General features: G+C 39.3%; 1 protein-coding gene and 1 non-coding gene across 3 annotated transcripts in view; both read right to left on the bottom strand.

Moving 5' to 3' along the window:
• The window catches only part of slc6a16a (solute carrier family 6 member 16a), a 22,263-nt gene extending 909 nt beyond the window's left edge, over positions 1-21,354 (bottom strand). The window contains exons 1-13 of one of the 2 annotated variants that reach the window (XM_017461415.3): positions 21,099-21,354; positions 18,421-18,547; positions 12,434-12,665; positions 12,178-12,335; positions 11,357-11,483; positions 9,542-9,717; positions 9,102-9,212; positions 6,840-7,081; positions 6,561-6,741; positions 4,841-5,042; positions 4,589-4,748; positions 3,890-4,052; positions 1-3,212 (exon numbers count right to left, since the gene is read on the bottom strand). The exon at positions 1-3,212 is cut by the window's left edge and continues 909 nt beyond it. In XM_017461415.3, the coding sequence (XP_017316904.1) occupies positions 2,880-3,212; positions 3,890-4,052; positions 4,589-4,748; positions 4,841-5,042; positions 6,561-6,741; positions 6,840-7,081; positions 9,102-9,212; positions 9,542-9,717; positions 11,357-11,483; positions 12,178-12,335; positions 12,434-12,665; positions 18,421-18,441 (2,106 nt within the window). In that variant the 5' untranslated portion in view covers positions 18,442-18,547; positions 21,099-21,354 and the 3' untranslated portion in view covers positions 1-2,879. The remainder of the gene's footprint in view (positions 3,213-3,889; positions 4,053-4,588; positions 4,749-4,840; positions 5,043-6,560; positions 6,742-6,839; positions 7,082-9,101; positions 9,213-9,541; positions 9,718-11,356; positions 11,484-12,177; positions 12,336-12,433; positions 12,666-18,420; positions 18,548-21,098) is intronic. The other variant, XM_017461423.3, reaches the window with a different exon arrangement.
• A 2,654-nt stretch (positions 21,355-24,008) lies between these two features.
• trnac-gca (transfer RNA cysteine (anticodon GCA)) lies at positions 24,009-24,080 on the bottom strand. The gene has a single exon. It is a non-coding gene; the product is annotated as a tRNA-Cys (tRNA).
• Between the last annotated feature and the right edge of the window lie 2,093 nt (positions 24,081-26,173).

The raw sequence follows: 26,173 nt of genomic DNA, 5'->3' as shown, positions 1-26,173 counted from the left end.
ACTTTGAGAACAACATTCCCCAAAGACAAAATCGGTAGAATTTTCGCATTTCACCTTCTACAGTGTACAATATAATTAAACGATTCAAGGAGTCCGGTCAAATCTGTGTGTGTAAAGGGCGAGGCTGAAAACCACTTCTGAATGCTCGTGATCTCCGATCCCTCAGACGTCACTGTCTTAAAAACCGTCATGAGTCTGTAATGGAGATCCTGACATGGGTTCGGGAATACTTTCGTAAACCTCTGTCAGTCAACGCCATTCACCGCTGCATCCACAGATGCAAGTTAAAGCTTTACTATGCAAAGCTGAATCCAAACATCAACACTGTCCAGAAGTGCTGCCGAATTCTCTAGGCTCGGTCTCATCTGAGATGGACAATAGCACAGTGGAATCATGTTTTGTGGTCCGATGAGTCAACATTTCAAATAGTTTTTGGACAAAACAGCCGTCGTGTTCTCCAGGCCAAAGAGGAATAGGACCATCCAAGCTATCAGCGTCAGGTCCAAAAGCCAGTGCCTGTCATGGTATGGGGGTGTGTCAGTGCCCATGGCATGGGTAACTTCCACATCTGTGAGAGCACCATTAATGCAGAAAGATACATGAACATTTTGGAGCAACATACGCTGCCATCCAGAGCAGGACAACGCCAAACCACATTCTGCCTGGATTACAAGCGCATTATTGCGTAAGCAGAGAGTGCGGGTGCTAGCATGGCCTCCCTGCAGTCCTGACTTCTCTCCGATTGAGAATGGATGGCGCATTATGAAGCGCAAAAGGCCCCATACAGTTGCGCAGCTGCAGAAATGCATAATGGATGAATGGGGGAAAATTCCGCTTGCTAAACTTAACCAAAAGGTGTCTTCAGCATCCAAAAGTGTTATTAAAAGAAAAGGTGATGTTACACAGTGGTAACAGTCGACTGTCCCAACTTTTCTGGAGTGTGTTGCTGTCATCAGATTTGAAATGAGTGTATATTTTCAAAAATAAATTAAATTCACAAAGTAAAACATCAAATAATGTTTGTTTCTTCGGAATTAGGGTTGTATGATAAAATTGTTTCAGGATGATTTTGTCTCGCAGTTCATGTATGTCTAGCATTGGATTCACACTGAAAACCTTAGGGCTTATATTATTTATTATAACTGCAAAAATGGCAGGTATCTTTGGCAACAGAAAACAAAACCCAACTATGTCTATTGGCACAGTACTTACAGTATAGAGTACCCAGTACTGATCACAGTTTTTCAGTACTCGCATAACACCACCATGACACAGCTGTTATTTAAAAAAAACATTTGGATCAGATTCTGCCAGAAGCTCATAAAAAAATGTATAATTTTTTTTATACTTTCAAAAAATATGGTGGGAAGGTGCCCACAGCATAGCTTACACTGATGCTTCGCTCACATCTGAGACAAAGGAGTCTTGACACTTGCTTCTTTATTTAAAAAAAAATTAAAAAGTAAGGGTCCCAGCACCCTTTTACTCGGTTTCTTGATATTTCTTAAAAAAAAAAAAAAACAAACTATCATAAAGGATATAATAATAATAATAATAATAATAATAATAATAATAATAATAACATTCAATATGCTTTAGGGAGGCTGTATTGGTGCAGGAAAAAAAAAGTCTAAACACAATGGATTTTGAACCCTAGTGTTTAGGATCTACAGGCATTTTATATTACATTTGACAGACGCCCTTATCCAGCGCGACTTACATTTATCTCATTTATACAGCTGAGCAGTTAAGGGTTAAGGGCCTTGCTCAAGGGCCCAGCATTGGCAGGTTGGTGGTGCTGGGATTGGAACTCATGACCTTTCAATGTTCAGTGTCTTAACCATTGAGCCACCACTCCCCAGAAAGCAAACGACACTGGTGGGACTCGAACCCACAATCTTCGAATGGCTCCAATACCAAGAACAGAAGTCAATTCACTATCCACTGCATGCGACAACAATATACGCACATGCCTACATTCGTCCAGCTCCAGCTTTAAATGCCATAGTGTTTCAGATATTTTAAGACCTGCAGAGGAACCCTGGATAATGTAAATTGTGTACAACACAAACTACATATGCGCCCATATACACCATCCTTTCATCCATTTTCTGCACCATTATCCTACACAAGGAGCCTGGGGACTTGACAAAAGTACTATAATATTATTATCTTTTTAAATAATAAAACTATTATAATGATAATCCTGTATAAAGATATAGCATACATCTATGATAGATTACATCTATATACAATGAACCTGTTGAGCAACACTAACATACTTGTTAATTTACATTGAAGCCATTTACAGAGAAGTTCCTCACCTATTAGTTCATAGACAAACCTCATGTGGGATTAACTGAACTGTAAAATGCGAGAGATTAATAGTGCTTGTTGATTTTACCCGTGAGATTATCAATACATTTTTTTTGTTTTGCAAGGTTTGCTTTTCTTTTGAATCAGTTTCCAAAGCAGTCCCGTGCTTGTGCCAAAACAAAGCATCGTGAAATCACTGGTGATGTGTTTATAGCTAAGGAAAAAAGAAAAAAAAAAAAAAAAAAAAGCACTGATACAGTGTTGAACTTATTGAATTTTTGACACACGCCTCAACGCTTCAGTATCAAGGATGTCATCAGTACATCCAACCCCTGTTTGGTTTCTAACCCATGATAACGGGATTGTGTTGATTCTTCTCAAAATTTGAGATTTTGTTCTACTTCAGTCCAGTTTAGCATTTACTAACTCTCTATACCTAATCTTTAAAATGACACTGTAAGCACAGTCGCCTTGGCAACTGTGTGTTAGACACTCCAGCATCCCGTTCAGCCATTTCATGTCTAACCGCTTCTCCAGTACACTGTTTTTCTTGTCCACCTTTATTACAGTTCTGTGTCATCCTCCTCCTCTTCCCCGTCTTCCTGTTGTGAGAGAAGCCTGTAGTTATCTGCAGCCACGGGCAGGAAGGTGCTTCGGGGTCGGCTGCCGTCCTCATCCGGAGGAGCGTGATGGTTGTTGAGTTCTGGCTCGGTGGTACTACACTTGGAGTATCGTTCTCTGTGATGCTCAGCCTCTCCCTCTGCCTGTGATTGGCCATGCTTATGGGTGAGGAGGGAATGCACATAGCCAACAGGCACTGGAAGAAAGGCGGTGATGATAAGCAACGCAAGCATCACCAAGGCCCAACCCGGGTATCCCAAGCTGCTCTCAGACCCCTTCGAGACAGAAAGTCAGAAACTGAAATCACTTAATTACGCATGCATAATCAGACACAGCATTTTAACTGAACTGATGAAGACGCAAAAGAACGCTCCCAATTTTGACCAATTGTGTACCGTTTGATGGTACACAATATGAATCCTCAAGTTCTCAACACTTCAAATGGAAATTCAGAACAATCATACAGTTATAAGGTACCAAAATATAAAAACACAAAATACAGACCCAACAAACAGACAGGTTCCGGGAGTTTACAGGGTTTAACAATGTATTTAAAAAGCCACTAACTTGGGCAGTCACAGACCATGTGTGTTATACACGGGTTTTCCAAATGTGGGTTATGCATGTGACTAAAAGGCATCTCAGACATCCTAAAGTGGATTTGAACGGTCTAAATACATCGGATGCGTTCATAAATGCAATTTCATGTGGACAATCTATCTAAAGATAATCAGACCAGACGCAAACAAGGTCTCTGTGTCTCAGTTCTTAAGTACCACCATTTTTGGTGAGATTAAATAAACTACACATAATACTGTATAAAAAAAATCTCAGTCAAAAGTGGTTCTTAAATACAAATCGTATATCAACAAGTATCGCTTTTACCTATTCATCCCAGTTTAAGTCATTCTGCAGAGTGACGGCAATTACATGAAGCTGCTGTGTGTTTTACCGTGGTGTGGTCCCACGCTGTGTAAGTGGGCCACTTGAAGAACATGCGCAGCACACTGGCAGTCAGCAGACCCATCATAGCCAGCAGACACACATACTTCCACATGTACTTATAGATCGCTGGAGGGCGCCATTTCAACATCACCTCCACATCGTCCAGAAACCTGACAAGAGAACAGAATAAAGGAATGAACAATACGACTAAACATATGATCCATGATGCATTAATATATAATCTGCATCTATAGTGTAGATGCAATTACTATGCCAAGAATTCAGACAAACAAACTTATACGAAACTCACTTAAAATGGAAGTCTAAGAGCAGTGCTGTCGGTAAGCGTTTTTCTAAATGAAGCTCTAAACCTGTAAAAATTTCCTCCGTTAATGACGAGGCTTCTTTCTCAGAGGAAAGATTATCTGGGAGTCTGTTTGCACATCTGAAGACTACAAAACCTTCGAGAAGGTGTATGCACCCAGAATGGCAAGTGTTGGAAAGCTGGAGAACAGTGCTTAGGCAAGACTTACGTACATATCTCATCTTTAGAACAAAACAGGTTTCCGGTTCTTTTCTCAGTCCAGTAAAATGTAATTTCCTTATCTGTAGTAATCAGGGTATATGCTACTGTGATTTTGGATAAAAATTCAGTTGAAAAGCAACAAAGTATCCTTTTAAGTATCCAGTTTAGCGGTGGTCTTACCGATCGGCACCGTAGATCCACGCTACACTGATCGTCTCAAAGATGACGACGACCATCAGCGGCAAAGTGGCAGAATAATCATCGAACATGGTCACAAAGTAGTTCCCGCTACGCTGAGTGAAGAGCAGACCAATCAGGAAGCCCAGGATACAGCTTATCACTGAAATCCAGAAATGTCATCAATATCATGTCCGTACAACATGGAAATATCTGTATGCCCATCATGGTCGGTGCATGTCTGTGTGTATGTACCAGTGAGCAGTGTTTTGTGGCGGCCCAACAGTTTAAAGTTGTCCATGAGTGGCGTGAGGATGCCCTGCATGGTACCGAACATGGTGGACAGACCCAGATTCAGGAGCATGAGGAAGAACAACGCGGACCAGAACGGACTGCCTGGGAACAGCGCCATGGCCTCAGTGAATGCTATAAATGCCAAACCAGTCCCTTCCACTCCCTGAGCAAGACAAAGATCAGTGTAGTGTTTAGGGCAACCTAGTAAAACATTCAAGGTGAATGTCAGCTATTATACCACAACATTGTTAAATAATTAATTCTGATTGGCCAGAAGATATTGATTCATTTCCTATAACAGCATCGGAGAGCAGAGAGTTGTACTAGCTCCAAATAGAGAGCGGTCTCTAGAGGCGAAATAAAACCCATCACTGACAAATTGTTGTTTGTTTGATTCATTCTGGATTTCTCCGTTTTTATTTGTTACTTGGAGTGTTACTTTTTGGTTCGGTTTGGATGTATATCTTTTATTTACTTTTATATTAATTAATAGTTAACATATATTAATATTTATAGATTTATTTCATTTAAAAAGTACAATACATGTTCATGTTACAGCCAGTATGGTATATTTTCGTTATAAATATTTTACTTTGAGTTATAATGATAATGATTTTTATTGGTCACATATACATTACAGCACAGTGAAATTCTTTTCTTGGCATACCACAGCATGTTAGGAGGTTGGGGTCAGAGCGCAGGGTCAGCCATGATACAGCCCCTGGAGCAGAGCGTGTTAAGGGCCTTGCTCAAGGGGCCCAACAGTGGCAGTTTGGCAGTGCTGGGGCTTGAACCCCCGACCTTCCGATCAGTAACCCAAAGCCTTAACCACTATTTTCATTGATTGGTTATCGGCAGGTATGTACCGCCCAACTTAGTTATCGGTAAAATCCACTACTGGTCAACCTCTAATTAATACGTTTGTTTTAATGTCATCTCAACAAATTACACAAGGGTTTATATGGTGCATTTGCCACATACTTGGATTGAAAATCATTTGTTTTCTGTGAGGCATTTAACATTTTTAGGAGTCTCTAGTGTCACTGCTTTGAAACCACCAGAGGGAACACTGTAAATAAGTTTTCTTTGCAGTTTCTTGGTTAAATGCATTTTTAGCTGCAATTTTTATTTTGTCTTATTAACGTCAAGAGAGAGGAAAGAAAAAGAAAAAAAAAAAGAGTGGTGAGGGAATGACCTTTTATAGTTGCTATAATGTAAATGATAAAAGGAATTAACTTGTTTGGTTGACAACATTAAATGTAATTATAAATGGATCAAATGTATGATGTGTCATTCTTTAATAAATAGGAGTGTGTCAGTGTCTGCAAATTGCTGTGGTATAAAAGAAATAAAACATTATTGGACTTATTTTGATTGGAAAAGAATCAACTTTGGGTTGGCGACCACAACGTGTCTTGGTCCATAAACTTATATTTATTATAAATAAATGGATTTAATAATGATATAAAAATAATAGATCAATAAAAGCAGGATTTATGCCGTAGTATTGTGTGAAGAGCTGAATTTTGGATTCATGAAAGCTTCATGTGAGGTGAAACTAAGCGAAGAACAGAATGCTAGGATGTTAAGTGACCGACTGGGATTTTTTCCAGACCAGTGATGATGTAATCATCTCCACGCGCTCTAGAATCTTAGAACTCTCACTCGTGCATACACAAACCTTGTTCATTTCTCTCTCCACGTCACAATTGGTGATGTTTGAGCCTAGCGAGCTCCCATAAAGGGTGTACCACTCCTGGTAATCCTTTAGTTCCACGGATCTGGGGTTGGACATATTGAACCATGGCCACCAGTGCGGAGCTGTTCCTGAAGCTGCCATCTCTGACATTTTACTCACATTCCTGCAGGATAAGAAAATTAATGTCTTCTCTCTAGGACACAAATTAATTGAATTGGGATTGACAGAATCAAAATAATTACACCCTGCTCACGCACTTACTCTGCAACACACGCCAGGGCAATGTTCTTGGCTCGGAAGCCGAGGACCGTGAAGATGACGAGCGAGGCCAGGACTGAGGTCATGAAGTTGATGGCGGAAACCATGAGGGCGTCCCGGTGGCAGTTGTTGTTGATTGGGTTGTAGGAGGAGTAAGCAATCACAGATCCGTAGCCCAGACCGAGAGCAAAGAAAACTTGAGTGGCAGCCTGCCGCCAAACCTGCACCTCACCCCAGATCTCTAACTGAGACAAACATTGAGAATTAGCTGTGGCAGTTCAAATATCATACAAGAAAGACAAATCCTGCTATAACAAAATAGGTTCTGAGAATTACCAGAGAATGCAGTTTCAATGTGGAATGGACCATCACATGGTATAAACTTACTATGATATTACGACGAATTTATAAGGATTATAAGGATTAAGATACAGACTTGTGTTTAACCCCAAGCCTGTTCACTCTCACAATGATGTTTTTTAAAAAAAATAAATCTCTAGTCCGATTTTTAAATGAACGTGGCCTAATGCCTCCACGTATAAATAAATGAGTCAATTGAACACTGCAAGCAAAGCTTGTCATTTGAACAAACCCAAGAAGTAAACAAATTATTCTCGATTCCAGCATTTAAGGTACTTGTTTAGGCTATTTAAATCCAGGAGTGGTCAGACTGAATGTAAATATAATTAGCCTAAAAAAAGCCAGTTCACCTGAATGGAAAAGTACACATGAAGGCAAAGCCAGGCGCTGATAATATTAGCCTGATGTAAAAGTGTACATTGCTACTGTATGTATGTATACAGCCAGGAGTGGGCGATATGACAAATATTAAAGGTAAAGTAATTGGACAGGTGGCTGATCAGCTGTTCTATGGCCAGTTATTTGTTATTCCCTCATTATTCCACTTACAAGCAGACAGAAGGTTTAGAGCAGATTTCAAGTGTGGCGTTTGCATTTGTAATCTATTGCTGTTTAGTCCAAAGAGCTGTCACTGCCAGAGAAGCAAGCCATCATTAGGCTGAAAAATCAAAACAAACCCATCAGAGAGGTGTGTGGCTAAAATCTACTCTTGGAAAGAAAGAACACGCTAGTGAGCTCAGGAACACCAAAAGTCCCAGAAGACCACGGAAACTCGGAAACTGTGGTGAACGACAAAAAGGTTCTTTCACTGGTGATGGAAAAAACCCTTCACAACAGTTGGCCATTTCAAGAAAAACCCTCCAGGAGGAAGGCATATCGGTGTCAAAGTCAACAATCTAGAGAAGACTAACTGCAGAGAGTTTACCATAAGATGTAAACCACTGGTAAAACCCCAAAACAAGAAGATCAGATTATAATTGGCCTATATACTTCTGAGACAGATAAGACAAACAGTAACTTGTACCAGAATGATGGGAAGAGAAACGTACGGAAGGAACTGCTCAAGAAATGACGCATACCACCTCATTTTATAGCATGGGCGTGTATGAGTGCCAGTGGAACTGGTTCACTTGTATTTATTGATGATGTGACTGCTGACAAAAGCAGGAGGATGTATTCTGAAGTGTATAGGGCTATATTATCTGCTCAGATTCAGCCAAATGCCTCAAAATTCATTGGGCAGCACTCCGCAGATGGACGATGATCCGAAACATACTTCAAAACTAGCCCAAGACTTTTTAAGGCAGAAAAGTGGAAGGTTCTCCAATGGGCAGTCAGTCACATGACCTGGATCGAATTGAGCATGCATTTCACTTGCTGAATGAAGGTAAAACGCCCCAAGAACAAGCAGGAACTGAAGACAGCTGCAGTAAAGGCCTGACAGAGCAGCAGCAGGGAAGAAACCCAGCATCTGGTTTCCATACTTCAGGCTGTCATTGACAGCAAAGGATTTGCAATACTAAGTATTAAAAATGACAATTTAACACATGATTGTTAGTTGGTCCAATTATTTTCGGTCCCTTAAAAAGGGGTCACCACATATTAAAACTTCCTACACCGTTCACCAGATTTGGATGTAAATACCCTCAAATTATAGCTGAGAGTCCTTAATTCCCATTGGGCACATACCTTAATACATTATTTAATTTCACCTGCAATAAACAGTTGTATACAGCTAAAATAGCAATAACTTTGTCAATGTGCAAATATTTATGAACCAAACTGTATATTGATATTATGTCATCATATTGCCCAGCCCTAGTCTGAGTACTCGCATGAAGCCAAAAACACATCTTATATTCTACAATCAGTCTTATTAGTCTTGGGTGTTCAGTCTTTACTCACTTTAGGGAAGAACATATAGGCGAGTCCTTCGATGGCTCCATCCAGCATCAGACCTCTGATGAGAAAACAGAAGAGCACAGCATATGGGAAAATCGAGGAGAAGTACATCACCTGCAAGTACAAAAAGAGAACATGATTAATGTTGGAGCGATAATTGTCGTCTGAATACATGACGTTAATCGTGTAACGCGTTAGAAATGCGGTCGTTTTGTATAATCTAAGGGCACTGGTTTAAGGATTTGGTAATCTCTGACTGCTAACACTGATACATAAATCAGTGTGTATGTACATCTGCATTAGAACATTAGCACATAAAAAATATTGACACTAGATATCCCAAGGGCACAGGTGTGACAATTTACATGTGACAACTGCAAACATGGACAAACGAGTTTGTTTGTGTGTGTGTGTGTGTGTGTTGCCGTGTTAACAGTTTGTACCTTGGCTGAGGACTTGATGCCCTTGATCATGGCGAGACAGACTATAGCCCAGGCTGCAAGCAGGCAACCGGTTATGACAGGATTAAACTCTCCAGATTGATCAATTGAGTCAGAGATATCAAGTGCCTTACGGAACCAGAAATATGAGGTAGGAGAGCTGGCAGCACACTCCTTCACTGAGAGAGAGAGAGAGAGAGAGAGAGAGAGAGAGAGAGAGAGAGAGACACACACACAGAGTGTCACCTACCAGATATTCAAACAGCTTATATGTCCAAAGGCTATAAACCTCTCTAAAGGGAACATTGTTCTCCATAATTTTGTTACTCATTGCTGCATTTACTTTATGTTGATGTTGCACAGAATTATATCGCACAGACAACTGCACATATCTGCACTTTATTCTGAATATAGTCATACTGTTGCTGCCACCCATCTTCTATATTCCTTATATTATCTTTTTCTATCCAAGTATATTCTGGTACTGCAAATTCTATTTTATGTCACGGACAGTCAGAAAAATCATTTTAAAATCATCTGTTTATGGTCGTGTTTGTGACCAATAAAATTCTAATTAGAATTTTTAGATGGGATGCTCTGTGTTTTTACAAATCCCACTACGATCCAGTAAGAGAGATTTTTTTTGTATTTGTCGTTTTGCATGTTTGCCTTGCACCTCCAGGGTTGGGGGTTCGATTCCTGCTTCCGCTCTGTGTATGTGCAGTTTGATTGTTCTCCCTGTGCTTCAGGGGTTTCCTCCCCCATGTAGGCTGACTGGCATTTCCAAATTGTCCATAGTGTGTGTGTGTGTGTGTGTGTGTGAGATTGTGTAATGCGATGGATTGCCACCCTGTCTATGGTCACCTTGTGCCGAGTCCCTGGGATAGGATCCAGGCTCCCTATGACCCTGTGTAAAATAAACTGTGTGAAAAATGGACAGATCCAGTGATTCATTCATTCATTCATCTTCATGAAGTGTTTTATCCTGATCAGGGTTGTTTTGGATCTGGAGGCCTATCCTGGGAACATTGGGTTTGAATTGGGAATACACCCTGTATTAGATACCAGTCCATTGAAGGGCACAATTCACACAGACATTCATACATAGGACCAATTTTAGTGTTGCTAATCTGCCTACTGGCATGTTTTTTTTGAAGGTGGGAGGAAACTGGAGAACCTGGAGGAACCCCAGGTGAACATGAGGAGAACACACAAAACATTTAAAAAAAAGAAAAAAAAAAAAAAAGAACCTCAATGCAGTAATGCTAACAGGTGCATTACTGCGTCACCCTCGCATCCAGTATTATACAATTATACGATAAAAATAAAACACCCTACTGACTGTAAAGGTCTAAAAACCTAACAATGAAATCATGTAAAGCTTAGAAGATGAGCACCCATAATGCACTTGGCTATATTAAACAGAATAGAGGCGTACTAACTGGTAGGCATGTTACTACAATGACAATTATCTGAGTTGACCATCTGTGTTGATTCATTAAGCAACATGATCGAAGTAACACTTTCTTGTGAGTTAAATTATATGACTTCTTTCTTGTCTTCACGGTAGCTATGTGCTATAGTTAGCAATGTTTACATGGCTGCATGCCACCATCGGTCATGTAATTATAGCATCCCTGCAGTGAGGCCTAGACCGATGGCTGTTTCAACACCAACATCAAAAGGCAGCATGGGAACAAAACAAGATAATGTCAGTACAGACATGAACAAACAGAACAAATATAAGTGTGTGAGTGTGTGTGTCCAAAGCTTGATTGAGAAACATTTCTTGATTGAAATATTTACTTCAAAATGTACCTGTCTGGTTACTGCCGGGTTCTATAGGACACTGTTGCCATGGTAATGGGTACTGGAAGGAACTTCCCAAGTAAAACAGAGCCCAGGCTATAATCACATTGTAGTACAGAGCCATATAGAAACAAACCTGAGAGAGAGAGAGAGAGAGAGAGAGAGAGAGAGAGAGAGAGAGAGAGAGAGAGAGAGAGAGAGAAGAGGGAGATTAGGGGATTGCATAATTTTATGAAAAAATTTGTTTTGGTGTTTTTTATTATATTAAAAAAAGCAGCAAATCCCCACACACACACTCACACACTCTACCAGTAAGTATGACTGGCAACTTTAGAAATGCTGATCTCAAGTTACTGATGGGGCACACACACCCCCTAATTTTAGCAAGCTCATTAGCTAGAAGTAATCTGCCATATTAAAGACCAACAATATGACAAAATATTGAAATATTACAAGATTGCAAATCCAAAAAAAACATGCTGCTCCTCATATTCTGAATAGAACTCAAAATAAAAACAAAAAACAATTTGTAAACTGATGAGGAAAATGTGCTTAATTAACCTAAATGTATTTCGCTATGACATTAAAAGGTATAGTCAGTGATTAAAAAAAAAGAAGAAGTATTCGCACCATATACTAGCGGCTCTCAAAAAACGATCTACTCAAAATAAAAAGCCACCAATGCTATACAAATGGGAGAACAAACAACTGTATGGACCAACAATACTCTAACCAAAGCATCCATTACAGAAAGTTCAATTCAGCTACTTTCTTATTCGAGCGTTTCTCTCGTGTGTGTGCGCGCGCATGTGGACGTGTATATGCATTACCACACAGCTGGAAAAGCCGATACCAGCGAGGCGTGGCGAGATGTGCTTCCAGACACCGATGCTGCCCTGACGAATATTCTGACCCGCAGCCAGCTCCATGAAAAACAGAGGAACTCCAATCAGCAGCAGCAGCATCACATACAACAACAGGAACGCCCCTGTAAATAGAGAGACAAGAGAAATGACTAAATAAACATCAAGGCATTGAAGCAACCGTCTTCTATAACTCCGAATGATTCTCTCAAACCATATGTACCTCCTCCGTTTTGGTGACAGAGATACGGGAAGCGCCATACGTTGCCGAGCCCGACACTGAAGCCCACCTGGGCAAGGACGTACTGTAGCTTACTGTCCCATGCGGGACGCTCCTCCTCCCCCTGCCCTACCCCTCCGTCAGGCTCTGCCCCTCCCCCTGACACCAGCGTCATCACTGATTGCCCGTCACCCATCCCAGGAACATCATCGATAGGCAATGGAGGCTTCTCCATCTAAAAAAAAAGAGGAGTTTACATAAGTGATTTGACCAAACAGTAACTTAATATACAGTACAATAACTGACAGTAAACACTAGTGGTTATTACATATAATTAAAGTTCACTGTTAAATGCAAATCCAGTTAAAAGGGATGTGGGAAGGTCCAATATTCAGAGCAGCTAAAAGGGAGAACTGCATGAAGTGTTTACTCAGTGATTATGGATTATGTAATGTCAAATTACATGCGTGTTAAAATTCCCAAATGGTCTGATCTGCCCTCATGGTGCCTCCTTGTGCAAATACTTCCACTGCTGAACGTCCCTTATATGCTGTAGGGAGCATTAAGTAAATACCTGGATCTCTCATTTTGAGAGTTACCTTCTAGGCTAATCCTTTCAGTCCGCGATTTCTTCCTAAATGGCGTTTCTTCCTTCACCTCCTTCATCCCTTCTCTCCCTCCCCAGGAGGATCATGTGAAGAACTTTGCTTTTCTTGCTCTTTAAATAACGTGCAGTAAAGTAATCCCATGTGAAGCGCAGAATCCCACACGGCCTCTCTCTATCACCTATTTAACGCAGAAGAGTCACAGTCACGGACTGTGCAGAACGGGGTTTTCACAGACCCATATAACATTTTAAGGGTCGCTGTGACCTGGTGAGCAAAAGTTGAAGCTCAGCGCTGGTGCGTAGCAGAGATTAGCTGAAACATGTTCACCGAGGAAGCTGAGATACGGTACGTGTTCGTTGCCCGTTAGCGAACCCTAGCAAGTCTAGAAATCATGCACTTTTAGACGAAAAGTGCATGATTTTCTTTAGGGCAGGGACGGTCAAATTATAGGTCACATCAGGTACTCAGGTTTCCTCCCGCAGTCCAAAGACATGCGCTGTAGGCTGATTGGCATTTCCAAATTGTCTGTAGTGTGTGAATGGGTGAGCGGTTGTGCCCTGCGATGAGTTGGCACCCCGTCCAGGGTGCCCCCTGCCTTGTGTCCCTAGGTTCCCCTGTAACCCTGTGTAGGATAAGCGGTATGGAAAATTGATGGATGTTGCTAACTGTTGTCTTGTTAGTTGCCTATCCATAGCAAGGAATTTATGTTACTGTATCTTTACAGTTTTAGTATAAACAAACACTAAGTGAAAAAAATAATGCATTTAACAAGGGACTTTGGTGGACTTTTGCCTCTTCAAGAAGTCACTACCAATACTTGAACACTTGTGCTCAAGCAAATATTTATTTCATTAACAAAAAAAACAAAAAAAAAACAAACTTATTTTTACCCAAGTTCACCTCAGAGTGCTACAAAGGGTTCTTGAGTTTTGCATGAATATACATAGAAGCATACATGAATTATTCATCATATAGAGAACAAAGAGTAAAATACATGACTGCTTACAAACAAACCTGATAAACATAGACCATCCTTTCCCCCCCCTTCACCATAAATGGACTTACCGTATGTATCATATGAAACAAGATCATATCATATTCATCCTCATCTCAGAATAGTTTCTTTTCTCTCTTACCTATCTACAGAAAAAAAGGAGTTATAAACTACAAAAGGTTGCTTACAAAAGATTCCTCTATTGCTCATATCACATCCTTGGGAATTGGTGCTTCTTCTCATGCAAGCATAAAAACAATATTTGAACAGATATAACTCACATCATGGGGAAAAAAATGATATACAAGTTTATAAAAATCACCACAGGACAGGGGGGGGGGGGGGGGGGGTTAATTGCAAGAGAAATAGATTTCACATCCAATCAGGATCTTGTTAGTGAGTGTTGTATACACTTAGCATAATATCAAGACATTATTTATAACGATTTCAATATTGTATGTATTAGCATCATCATCATCATCATCATCATCCAGCCCTAGTTAAGTTAGGTTTGATGTAAGAAAATAATATATCTAAAAAAGCTGCGAGTTGTCTTGCTGCAGAAAAAAAAAAAAAAGACAATCTTAATGTTGACTAGAAATCAAAAGTTTAGATCCATAAAGAAATCATTTACAATTACAAAAATCTGTTGAAATCAAACTGAATCAGTGGCCCGAGCAGGTTGAGATTTCCTACACACTGGACGTGTGTAAGAGTGGAAAAAACCCTAACCTTGTCTGGCAGAGAGATGGGGGTGTGTCGCTGCGTCACGGTGGGGAGGGGGGGATGTTGTAAGAGTGAGGGTTACATCACACTACCTTGGCTGACTAACAGAAAGCTAATAATGGAAAGAACAGAAATGAAGGAAAGGAGGGCGGAGACTACAACGATGCGAGCTATGCTGGTAGGAACCTTTTATTACCTTCACGTGAATGGTGTAAGAGCAGAGAAGGTCATGCCTCTTGTAATTAAACACCAAGTCAGTTCTTATCTTCCCTCCCTCTCTTCATGATCCCACAAATTCCTAAACAGCCCTTCTACTCTATTCCTGTATATGGCCCTGTCAACTGACCAGTGTTTAGAACGGTGAGCATGGAACATGTACAGAAATGATTCAACAGCATACACACTAGTTATTGGAGAACACTGTGACAGTGCAACATTCCTTATATCACTCAGCTGACTTTCCATCCTGACGGAATGGAAACCTACCTGTCAAACTTTCCTCTTTCATCATCTTATTTTTCTCAGCTTTCACAGCATCATTCCAATTCTTAAAGGAAAAGGAAAAAGCTTTCCAATCCCCCCCCCCCAACAGTTCAGGATCAAACTGGAGACCCTGTGAGGTGGCAATGCTAACTGAGGTACCACCAGGACCTCTTCATTCTATCAAAAAATCATCTGAGCAGCTATACACACTGAATGAATATCTAAAACCAATAAAAACAGAGATCGAACAACTTTCACTTGGCTCATGTCCATGAAACAGCGTGTTCTTTTTGTGTTCGGCCTAGATTCAACCTATAACGTTTCGTTAGTAGAGAATGATCTACTAAAGAGGGCACATTAATGATGTAACCCTAGACACAGGAAAAACAAAGGGAATACGTGGTCAGTCAGATTTAAGAGAAAATTTTACATAAATATTCTTCAAAAACATGACTTCACTGCATACAATAAATTTCATATAACTAATATCTAGTCTACTAGTTTCAATTATGTACTAGTACACTTGTACATTCATACTTATCTAACCAGCCAATCATGTGGCAGCAGCGCAATGCATAAAAACCAGGCATATTCTGGCCAAGAACTTCAGATAACATTCACAATAAACAATTCCAATCAAAATGGGAAGATCAGAGAAGAACAGTCAGACTGTTTCGAGCTGACAGGAAGGCTAACTCAATTAGGCACTCTTTACAACCGTGGTGAGCAGAAAAGCATCTCACAACACATCAAACCTTTAAGCAGATAAGCTACACCGGCAGAAAACTACATCGACTTCCTCTCCTGTCAGCCTAGAACAGGAATCGGAGGTTAAAGCAGTTGAACTCAAATGCTATCGTTAGCACCTAGACATGTGATTGGAATTTAAGTCAGCTGCACTGCGCAGAAATTCTTCTTCTAAAGAACTTCTAAAGTGCATAAAACAGAGATATTTACAAGCATTCATAATAAGACGTAAACCTACACATTTATTGTGGACCCTATAGAAGAGGTCACTTTGTATAGAGAACTTTTTATTCACACTATAAAAGCGGATAAGTTCATTTAACGCAAAAAATTTTTGAGGAAACTAATTACCTCAAAATCTTTAAGTTGATAAATCAATTTCTTTAAGCCAAATACACTTAAATATAACAAAAATTTATTTTAAATGACAAAGTTTGAGTTAAATTTTTGTTATATTTAAGTGTATTTGGCTTAAAGAAATTGATTTATCAACTTAAAGATTTTGAGGTAATTAGTTTCCTCAAATTTTTTGAGTTAAATGAACCTATCCGGTTTTACAGTGCAGTTGGTTTCCAAAGACTAAAAACCTGTGTGCAGTGTCTCCCAAATGTTTTAAGAACCATGGAAGATGCAACTGCCTCGCAACTTGTGAATTTATTTAAGATTGCCTTTAGATGTATGGTCCTAAAAAGTCAAAAGATCCAGTGTGGTATTGTTTTATATGCTGTTCAGAACAGTAATATTTATGCTCAAGCATGTACTTGGTTAAATATACAGAATGTCTATTAGCAAAATGTCTTCCAAAATGTTTCATACTTGTATTATATATATTAGGGATGCACTGAAATGAAAAACTTGGCCGAAAGCCGAACACCGAACACATTTTTTCGCGTTTATTTTGCCATTTTTTTTCACCATTGCACAAATTAAATAGTCGAAATGTGCTTTTTACTATTTTGTCTTGCTTTTCAAAGAAAAAAATCAATTACAAAAACTACAATTTCAAAATATTTATTTAACACTGAATATTTTTTTTCCCATTCCAGCAGGCATAGGTTACCAACAAGGCACAATATAACTTTAAATAAATAAATGAGTAAAATAAAAATATTTTGATGTGGTCATCTTTGACCCCCTTAATAGACTATGTTAGTCTATAACTGACTGCTGAAAGAATGGAACACTGTAGTATACAACTAAAAATTGCATTAAAAAGTGCACTGACGAGCACAAAAAATGGTTCTATACGGCTGATTATATTGGGGATACATACCGCTCGTGTCCCTGTCCACCTCGCGGAGTATTAGAGTAGATATAGTATAGTTAGATACGTTGTTAATGTTATGTTCCTTGATAGGTTTAGTTAGTTTAAACTATAGATTAGTTCATTTAGTCCCCGCTGGTGTTTTCGCTCCCAGTCCATAGTACTAGTTCATGTTTCTCGTTTTGTGTTGTGACCCTGTTTTCTGTGATCGCGACTCTGATTCCTGCTTTGCCCCGTTTATGCCTGTTTGCCGGTCGCCCGATAACCCTTTGCCTGTCTTGACTACTTTTTTTGGATTACGATTTGGATTTGTCTGCCTGCCCTTAAATAAATACGCCTTTACCTGCTTCCGTACTCTACTCCCTTACGTCTCGCGACGTGACAGAATACTCCGGAACAGAAACAAAACAAACGCACGTGTCCACAGTGAACTTCCGTCAACATCCGAAGAGCACGTAGCTCGTACACGTAGCTCGTGCATGCGCGTGCGCCCCCTCATCGAGGTCGTGACATTCGCGCGTCTCATTCTGGTTGCTAGGCAATTTGGTCACGTCATCAAAAACGTCATTGTTCGGTCAAATTTATTTAATAATTTCGGTTGCCAAACATTCGGTGCATCCTTAATATATATTGTTCCAGACAGCCTTTATGAATGCCTTTGACAAAAGGAGAAGGTACTGAACTCATATTCACGGCTGGATCGAAAAGTCGTCGCAATGTTGCAATGGACTTTAACATGAAACAGGACAGATGAAACACGACACTGTTGCCAACATTATTAACAAATTCAAAAAGGCTGGAAGCGTTGCGGACCACTTGAGGAGTGGACGTACAAGAACATCCACTGATGAAGGCACAACCGACGTAGTGCTGGCAAACATAGTCCCCTGCGTATGGAGACTTGTGGGACACCCTGTAATATCATGATAATATTATAAACCAGGATAAAGGCTATTGTACACATAATTGCAACATGGCTATACACACACACACACACACACACACACACACACACACACACACACACACACACACACACACAGCCAGTCAAAAGTCTGGACACACCAGCTTTTTTTTGTTTGCTTTTTTTTTAAACTTTCTGCTATTTTATTTAATTTTTTAAAGAGGATCTTAACTGTTAAGTGAAATCAAAACTAAATTATATTACCTTCTTAACAGTATTCCTCATGAAGCGCTGCACACTCTTATTATCTTCTCAATCAGCTTCATGAGGAGTTTCACCCATGAGACTTTTCTTCAAGTTCCTGAACAGCCCGAGCTCCTCACTGCTTCTCCTACGTTCTCAATGACAAGCACTTGTTTGGAGGAACAATTTAATTTAAAATACTTGCATAAGACGAAACCTAAACCACAATTCATTTTAACTCAAAAATAAAATGTATCCATGGACTTTAACTTAGCTATTTACATTTGTCTTAGAAGACCAACAAGCCATTATCAATATTCAATCTAGCGTGTCCAAACTTTTGACCGGTAACGTACGTGACAGTAAAATATACATCTTAATATTTAAGGTCATCCAGTAAACACACAACCTGTGATTTATATAATCACAAATGTGATTTATGGATGGAATATCTAAAAAGTCAACTAAGAAAATAAGATTTAAGAAATAGAAGCATTCTTTAAATGTAATGCAGCTAGATGGCTTTGAGGAACTCTACGGGTTTTGTGTCCGTATATGTGATGTACACAAAATCAATAGCATGCCAATCATTTGGTTTTAAAACAGAATTCTGGTTGGTGTAAGCTTGTAAAGAAACACTCCTTTAGTGCAAATCTTTAGGGACATTTTTGGAGAACTGGAACTTACAGTAGCCTAAAAGTGATTTTTCACCAAAAACAAAAAAGAAAAAGCTGCATCTTTAAGAGTATCAACACTCCTTACACAAATTACCCCTATAATGCCCCTATAAACCTTGTTCCCATCACTACCATTATGACCAATTTTGACGTGAAAAGTTTCTCTAGAATAGAAAAATCACTGTAATTTTTCTTTAATGAGTGATACCTCTAAATTACTTAAATTATAAATGGGACTTTACTGCTTCTACAATTATCCAAGTTCAATGAAACAATAAAAAGGAGTTCCTGAGGAACCTGCTCTGAAAGGGAACCCTGCTGTTCTATAGGCTCAACACAGAAGCTATAAAAAAAATAAAAAAAAAACATTTCCATATACAAAGCACAATTTGGACTTGGACATGCTCTGTAAAAATGGTGCATTTTTCCCCACAAAATTCTGCACATACAAATGAAATTCTCCTTTGAATGAAATTAATTAAATTGATCATCTGACTTGATTAATTTTATAGTGAAATAGATTTTTTTTTAAAGATCAAAGAAGTTCCTGAGGAACCTGTTCTGAAAGGGAACCCTGCTGTTGTAAGGTTCAACATAGAAGCTATTAAAAAAAGTTTCCCCTAAGGAACAAAATCAAAGAACAGCTTGGACTTGGAAATGTTTTGTAAAATGGTGCATTTTTTCCCCTACAAAATTATGCAAATCAAAAATATATATAAATGAAATTCTAGTTTAATTAAATTAATTAAATCGTAAAATTGACTTGACTAACTTTTATAATTAATAATATTTTTTTTTTTAAAAAAGAACAAAGAAGTTCCTGAGGAACCTGTTCTGAAAGGGAACCCTGCTGTTGTAAGGGTCAACACAGAAACTATTAAAGAAAGTTTCCCCTAAGGAACAAAATCAAAGAACAGCTTGGACTTGGAAATGTTTTGCAAAATGGTGCATTTTTCCCCCATAGAAAATTACACAACAATAAATAAAAATCTGTGAAATCTGCTTTAATGATCAGACATTTCTAAAGTACTATAAAAGCTTGCCCTGGGAGACAAACCAAATTAAAAAAAAAAAAAAAAAAAGGGAAATATATATATATATATATATATATATATATATATATATATATATATATATATATATATATATATATATATATATATATATATATACACACACACATACACATATATATATATACATATATATACATACATATACACACACACACACACATATATATATATATGCGTGTGTGTTTGCATATATATATATTATATAAAATGTTTATGTGCATGTGATTTTATATTTATATATATATATTTTTATATATATATATATATATATATATATATATATATATATATATATATATATATATATATATATATATATATATACACACACACACACACACACACACAAAAGTCTTGTTCACAAAGGTAAATCATGATGGTTAAAATGTTTGATGTAAGATTCAAACTAAAACATGTAGGCCTACAGTTGTACAAAATGAAAAAGTTTCAAAAAAAGGAAATAAAATGAAAAAATAAAAATAAAAAACAAAAGGCTGTCTGCAAGTTTACCCACAAGGCTTAAACATTTAAAGATTTTGTTCATTCTTGCTAATGTCCTGATTTGTTGTTTTGCTGCTAAGACCATCAAATGCTTACTATTCCCCCCATTTTTTGTCTTTTTTTTTGTTTGTTTTGCCCATGTGTATGCAGATCAGTACTGTACACCTGAGGAAATATACTGTACACAGAGTTACTAAACTGGAGTTTACACTTCCACCACCGCCTGCAGGACAAGCAGTGCTCAAGCACAGACGTGGAAACATGGAAACGTGTTCACTCTGGCAAAGGAAAAGCAGAAAATCCCTCGGGTTCATTTAGATCTTCCAGAAACAAGCTACACCACGAACACAACAGGTTCTTTACATGTGCACATGTCTAATGCTCAACACGCAGACTTGTGCTCCTGTAATGCATGGAGAGAAGAAATGTAGAAATGTAGTGTTACCTTATGAGAACTTGTTTTTGGGGAGGGGGAGTAGAGCTGTTCCTCTCCCTTGCTTTATTTTCTCTCTGTGTTGCCTGAACACGCAGAAGTCACCGCGGACAGACGTTCAGTTCTCACCGCCACGTTTCTGTCGGGTTTCTAACTAAACTAAACTAACTAACTAATAACTCTACACTTTAATGAAACCTAAGCCCTTGTGCGCGTTCCTGTCCGCTCATTGGAGCTTCACTAACTGGACCGCGTGCGCGTGTGTGCGGTGCGAAACCACGCCTCCTTCGCGAGCCGTCCACAGAGTTGCCTGGTCTACGAATATCCCAAGAAATTTCGACACAGTTAACGTTGAGCTTTTTTTGCCCGCATTTAGCAGACATGAAACGATTTGTTATTATTATCATCCAGAAACTCAAACATGTAAACTATTAAATGCCAAAGGTATTAATACGCATGTATGCTAATATTTCATGCAATACACAGAAATAAAGGTACTGGAGTGGTACTATCAAGGGTCCAACTTTGGAAGCTTTAATATATTTGCATTGCACCTCCAGGGCTGCGGGTTCGATTACCGCATCCGCCCTGTGTAGCAGATATTCCACAATATTAAATGTAACTCTAAATGGTTAAAAATATGACATTTTCCATCCATCTTGGGCGGCTGTGGCTCAGGTAGTAGAGCGGTTTGTCCACTAATTGTAGGGTTGGCAGTTGATTCCCGGCCCACGTGACTCCACATACTGAAGTGTCATTGGGCAAGACACTGAACCCCAAGTTGCTCCCGATGGCAAGTTAGCGCATGGCAGCTCTGCTACCATTTGTGTGTGTGTGTGAATGGGTGAATGAGACACAGTGTAAAGTGCTTTGGATAAAAGTGCTATATAAGTGCAGACCATTTACCATCCATCTTCTATACCGCTTATCCTACAGGGTCACAGGGAGCATCAGTCACAAGGTGGCGTACACCCTGGACAGGGTGCCAATCCATCGCAGGGCACGATCACAGAGACATTTACACACTACGGACACGTTGGACATGCCAATCAGCCTACCATGCATGTCTTTGGACTGGAGGAGGAAACCAGAGTACCCGGAGGAAACCCCTGCAGTACGGGGAGAACATGCAAACTCCGCACACACAGAGCCACAGTGCGAATCGAACCCCCTCGACCCTGGAGGTGTGAGGCAAACGTGCTAACCACTAAGCCACCGCGCTCCCTCCTATATAACATGTTGTACATTAATTTAAAAAAACAATAATTGGAAAATTGGTATAAGTGGAAATGTGTATAATTGGAATGTAGTAGCTAGAAGAGGATTAAAACACGTATAATCAACTTCTGGTGTAGTAAATTCCCCTGTCTTTTAATCGTTACTTGTCATGTTTGAACATATCTGGCAACCCTGACCGCAGGGTTACAGTTTACAGAGGGCAATTAACGATAGGAAGGTATACAGAATGTGCAGCAGAATCAAAACATGGAGCCAAGTTAGTTTAAAATGTGATGTAATCATGTTAACATGGACCAGAATCTCAAAAGACTGTTTCCAACATCTTGTTGAATCCATACCACGAATAATTGAGGCTGCTTTGAGAACAAAAGGGAGTCCCTACAAAGTATTTAGTGTTCCTAATAAAGTGTCCAGCGAGTATACAGACAATATTCTTTATACTATTGGTAATTTCCATGGGCATAATAATGGAGTAGAGTTCAAATCATTTAAATATACAGTGAAGTAGGTCAGACAGGGGGCATCCAGATTTGAACCAGCAACCTCCAAATGCTCTGCCACTGAGTTATACCCCCATGACCATGCAAACTTGTGCTACGTCTGCCCCTGCTTTTACTATTGGTAATGGTATAGCTATGGGCATAATAATAGTGTAAGTCATGTAAGGTTCTGGGTGGAGAGTCAGACAGGGGGAACCTGGAATTAAAGCAGGGACCATTTACTCTGCAATCAAACACCCTACCTCTGAGCTATACCCCCTCAGCCAAGTGACCTTGAGTGACCTTGAGTGACATAATCTGCCTCCTAATGGGATATATCATTCTAAAGCAATTTAAACTCGTGATATTCTTATCGCAGTAACGGCTGATGGAGAAAAAAAAAATCCCATGGTGCCATAGTGCTGTGGTACTGTCTACAAATAAAATCCTTGACAATTTTGGTGATTTCCATTGGGATTTTAATGTTGTAAACTGTAAAGCAGTTTACATGGATTTGAACAGGGGGACTCCTGATCTGCAGTAAATTGCTCTAACACTAAGCTAAGACCCAGTGCAAATGCATAAGTGTATTCTATGTGTATTCCAGTATTCCATGTGTTTCTAACTGGACATCATTGTAACACAATTAAATCTCAAGCTTGTCATTTTACAGCATTACTGAAAGGGGCGGACTTAGCAATTGGCATAGGTAGGCAACCGCCTTGGTCCACCAGAAGCCAAAACAGAAGCCAAAACCCCCAAAACTTAACTGCATTTTAATATTAAATTACACTAAAGCAACAATAGTCTCAATTGTCTCAAATTGCTTGGTATGATTGATGATTGATTGCCTACCGTACCTGCAATCCGGGGCGGATTTAGGGATTTGAGAGCAAATTTAGTGATTTGAGGGCCTTAGGCAAAATCTATATATTTTATAGGGCCCTATTCAGTGTTTTAAGATTGATATTTAAATTTTCCGGATGTTATTTAACATGAATAAGTAAATGTATACAATTTTTTAGGGGGCCCTTGGCTTCTGAGGGCGTAAGGTGGTTGTCTACCTTTCCTTAGTGCTGTGTCTGCCCCTGCTTTATACAATTGGTATTGCTATTATCATTCTATTTAAAAAGCAAAATGATGCCCTCTCGATGTTAATTTTTTTTAAATAAGTCACTTAACAATACTGGGTGGAGAGTCAGACAGGGGGCACCAGGAATTGAACCAGGGACCTCTTGATCTGCAGTCAAATGCTCTACCACTGAGCTATACCCCCTTGACAAAGTAAAACATTGGGACGTAAAATGGGATGACCAATTGGGATGACGTAAATTGGGACGTAAATTGGGACACCTGCACTTGCTTCTTTTTACATTCACGTCTATGCCAGTTGCCGTGCGACCACAGGAATGTGCTGCTCCGGGTCTCAGCCACTCACTGAACAGTGCAGATGCAGAGAGAGGTGTGAGTGCAGCGGGAAAGCAAGACCTTGCGCTTGCAGGACAGTACTGACTGGCAACATTTAGAAAGGTTTGTCCAAAAAGTTGCTAGATTTGTCGTTAGGCGCTTTTTTGCAAAAAAAAAAAAAAGTTGCTAAAGGGGTCTGAAAAGTCGCTAAGTTGGCAACACTGGTCTGCACTGACAGCTAGATAAAAGGCAGGCTAAGCTCCGCCTCTCCCCAGCAAAAAGAAATACAGGGAATGCAGGGTTTTTCATTTATGCTGTTTGTGACTTTTTAATGTGTATTGTTTAAATCCATGTTGTCAATCAATAAAAGAAAAAGTTTTTTTTAACAAGCTGGCTGAACTTGCGCCACAGTTATAGATAAGGTATGAAAAAAGAAACATAATTGTGGTGAGGTTTTTAGGCTATTTAAAGTTTTTAGGCTATTTAAAGCTTCATCTTCCTCGCCTTTTCTTTGGCAAATCTGGCGACTACCTTGTCCTTGTCAATGTCAATTTCTTTTTTGATGCAGAGCAGTGCTAAATTTGACAGCCACGACTCACCCATGCTTGACCGCAAGTTACTTTTGGTGAGTTTCAGATGGCTAAAAGTTCTCTCTGCCTGTTACTGTTCTAAAGGGAAATGACACATATGTGAAAAATTGCAACACACAATTTAGTAGCCTGCGATGTAATGATTTTTTAACCAATTTTGTAATAAAATGATTTGGAATGGACATTTGATCTATGTTTTCTTACTAAAAAAGAAAATAAATTGACAAATCTTCGTGACCTGTAGGGGCCACTCAAGAAGGTGGGCCCAGGGTTGTCCCCCCCATAAAAATTCCACCAATGACACATCCTGAAATGGGTATTTATTTTGAGAGTGAGCAAATGTTAATAGGTTATTAGATAAATAACCAAAATGCGTCCCAGTGTGGACTTGAAGTTCACCTTAAGCCATACACATCACACATGGGACATATAGCCCAAGCGCAGTCTTCAAAGGAAATGCATGCTGAGTGCTGGCAATTAAATCTGCAAATGTTTTCTTACTGCATTCTTCACAAGACTCAAGAATGTGGCCTTTCATTCTGAGTCGACTGAACTGCACTAAACTGCAGCTGCGCACCTCGACCGCACAAGGGCGCTAAAGCTGATCTGAGCTGCATCAAAAAATTTCTGCTCAGGTATGGTGGCCAATCAATCATTAATCATACCAATCATCTCTTGAAAGCCACACACATTTGAATGTTGTTGCTGACCGTATGCATCCCTTCATGGCCACAATTTACCCATCTTCTAATGGCTACTTCCAGCACAATAATGCAGCACGTTATAAAGCAAAAGTCATCTCAAACTGGTTTCATGAACATGAGTTTCAAGTGATTCATCAGTGGCCTTCCAAATCACTGGATCTGAATCCAATAGAAAAACTGAGATATGGTAGAACGGGGGATTCGCAGCATGAAAGTGCACCTGAAAAATCTGCGGGAGTTAATCATGTTAACACGGCCCAGAACCTCAAAGGAATGTTTCAAACATCTTGTTGAATCCATGCCACGAATAACTGAGGCTGCTTTGAGAGCAAAGGGAGGTCCTACCCAGTATTAGTATAGTGTTCCTAATAGAGTGTTCAGCAAGTGTATAGAAAATATCCTTTATACTATTGGTAATTTCCATGGGCATAGAAATGGGGTAGAGTACAAATCACTTAAAAGACACTGAGATTTTAATGTTATATTACTCTATTGCAACAATAGTCTCAATAGTCTCAAATAATGGCATTCAAGCGATGACTGATTGGTATGACAGATGATTGATTGGCCATCATACCTGTAATCAGGGCCAGATTTAGTGATTTGAAGGCCCTTGGCAAAATGTACATATTTTATAGGGGCCTATTCAGTGTTTTAAGATTGATATT

The sequence above is a fragment of the Ictalurus punctatus genome, chromosome 2, assembly GCF_001660625.3.
Source record: "Ictalurus punctatus breed USDA103 chromosome 2, Coco_2.0, whole genome shotgun sequence".
Taxonomy (NCBI): domain Eukaryota; kingdom Metazoa; phylum Chordata; class Actinopteri; order Siluriformes; family Ictaluridae; genus Ictalurus; species Ictalurus punctatus.
This window is presented reverse-complemented; position numbering and strand designations above follow the sequence as displayed.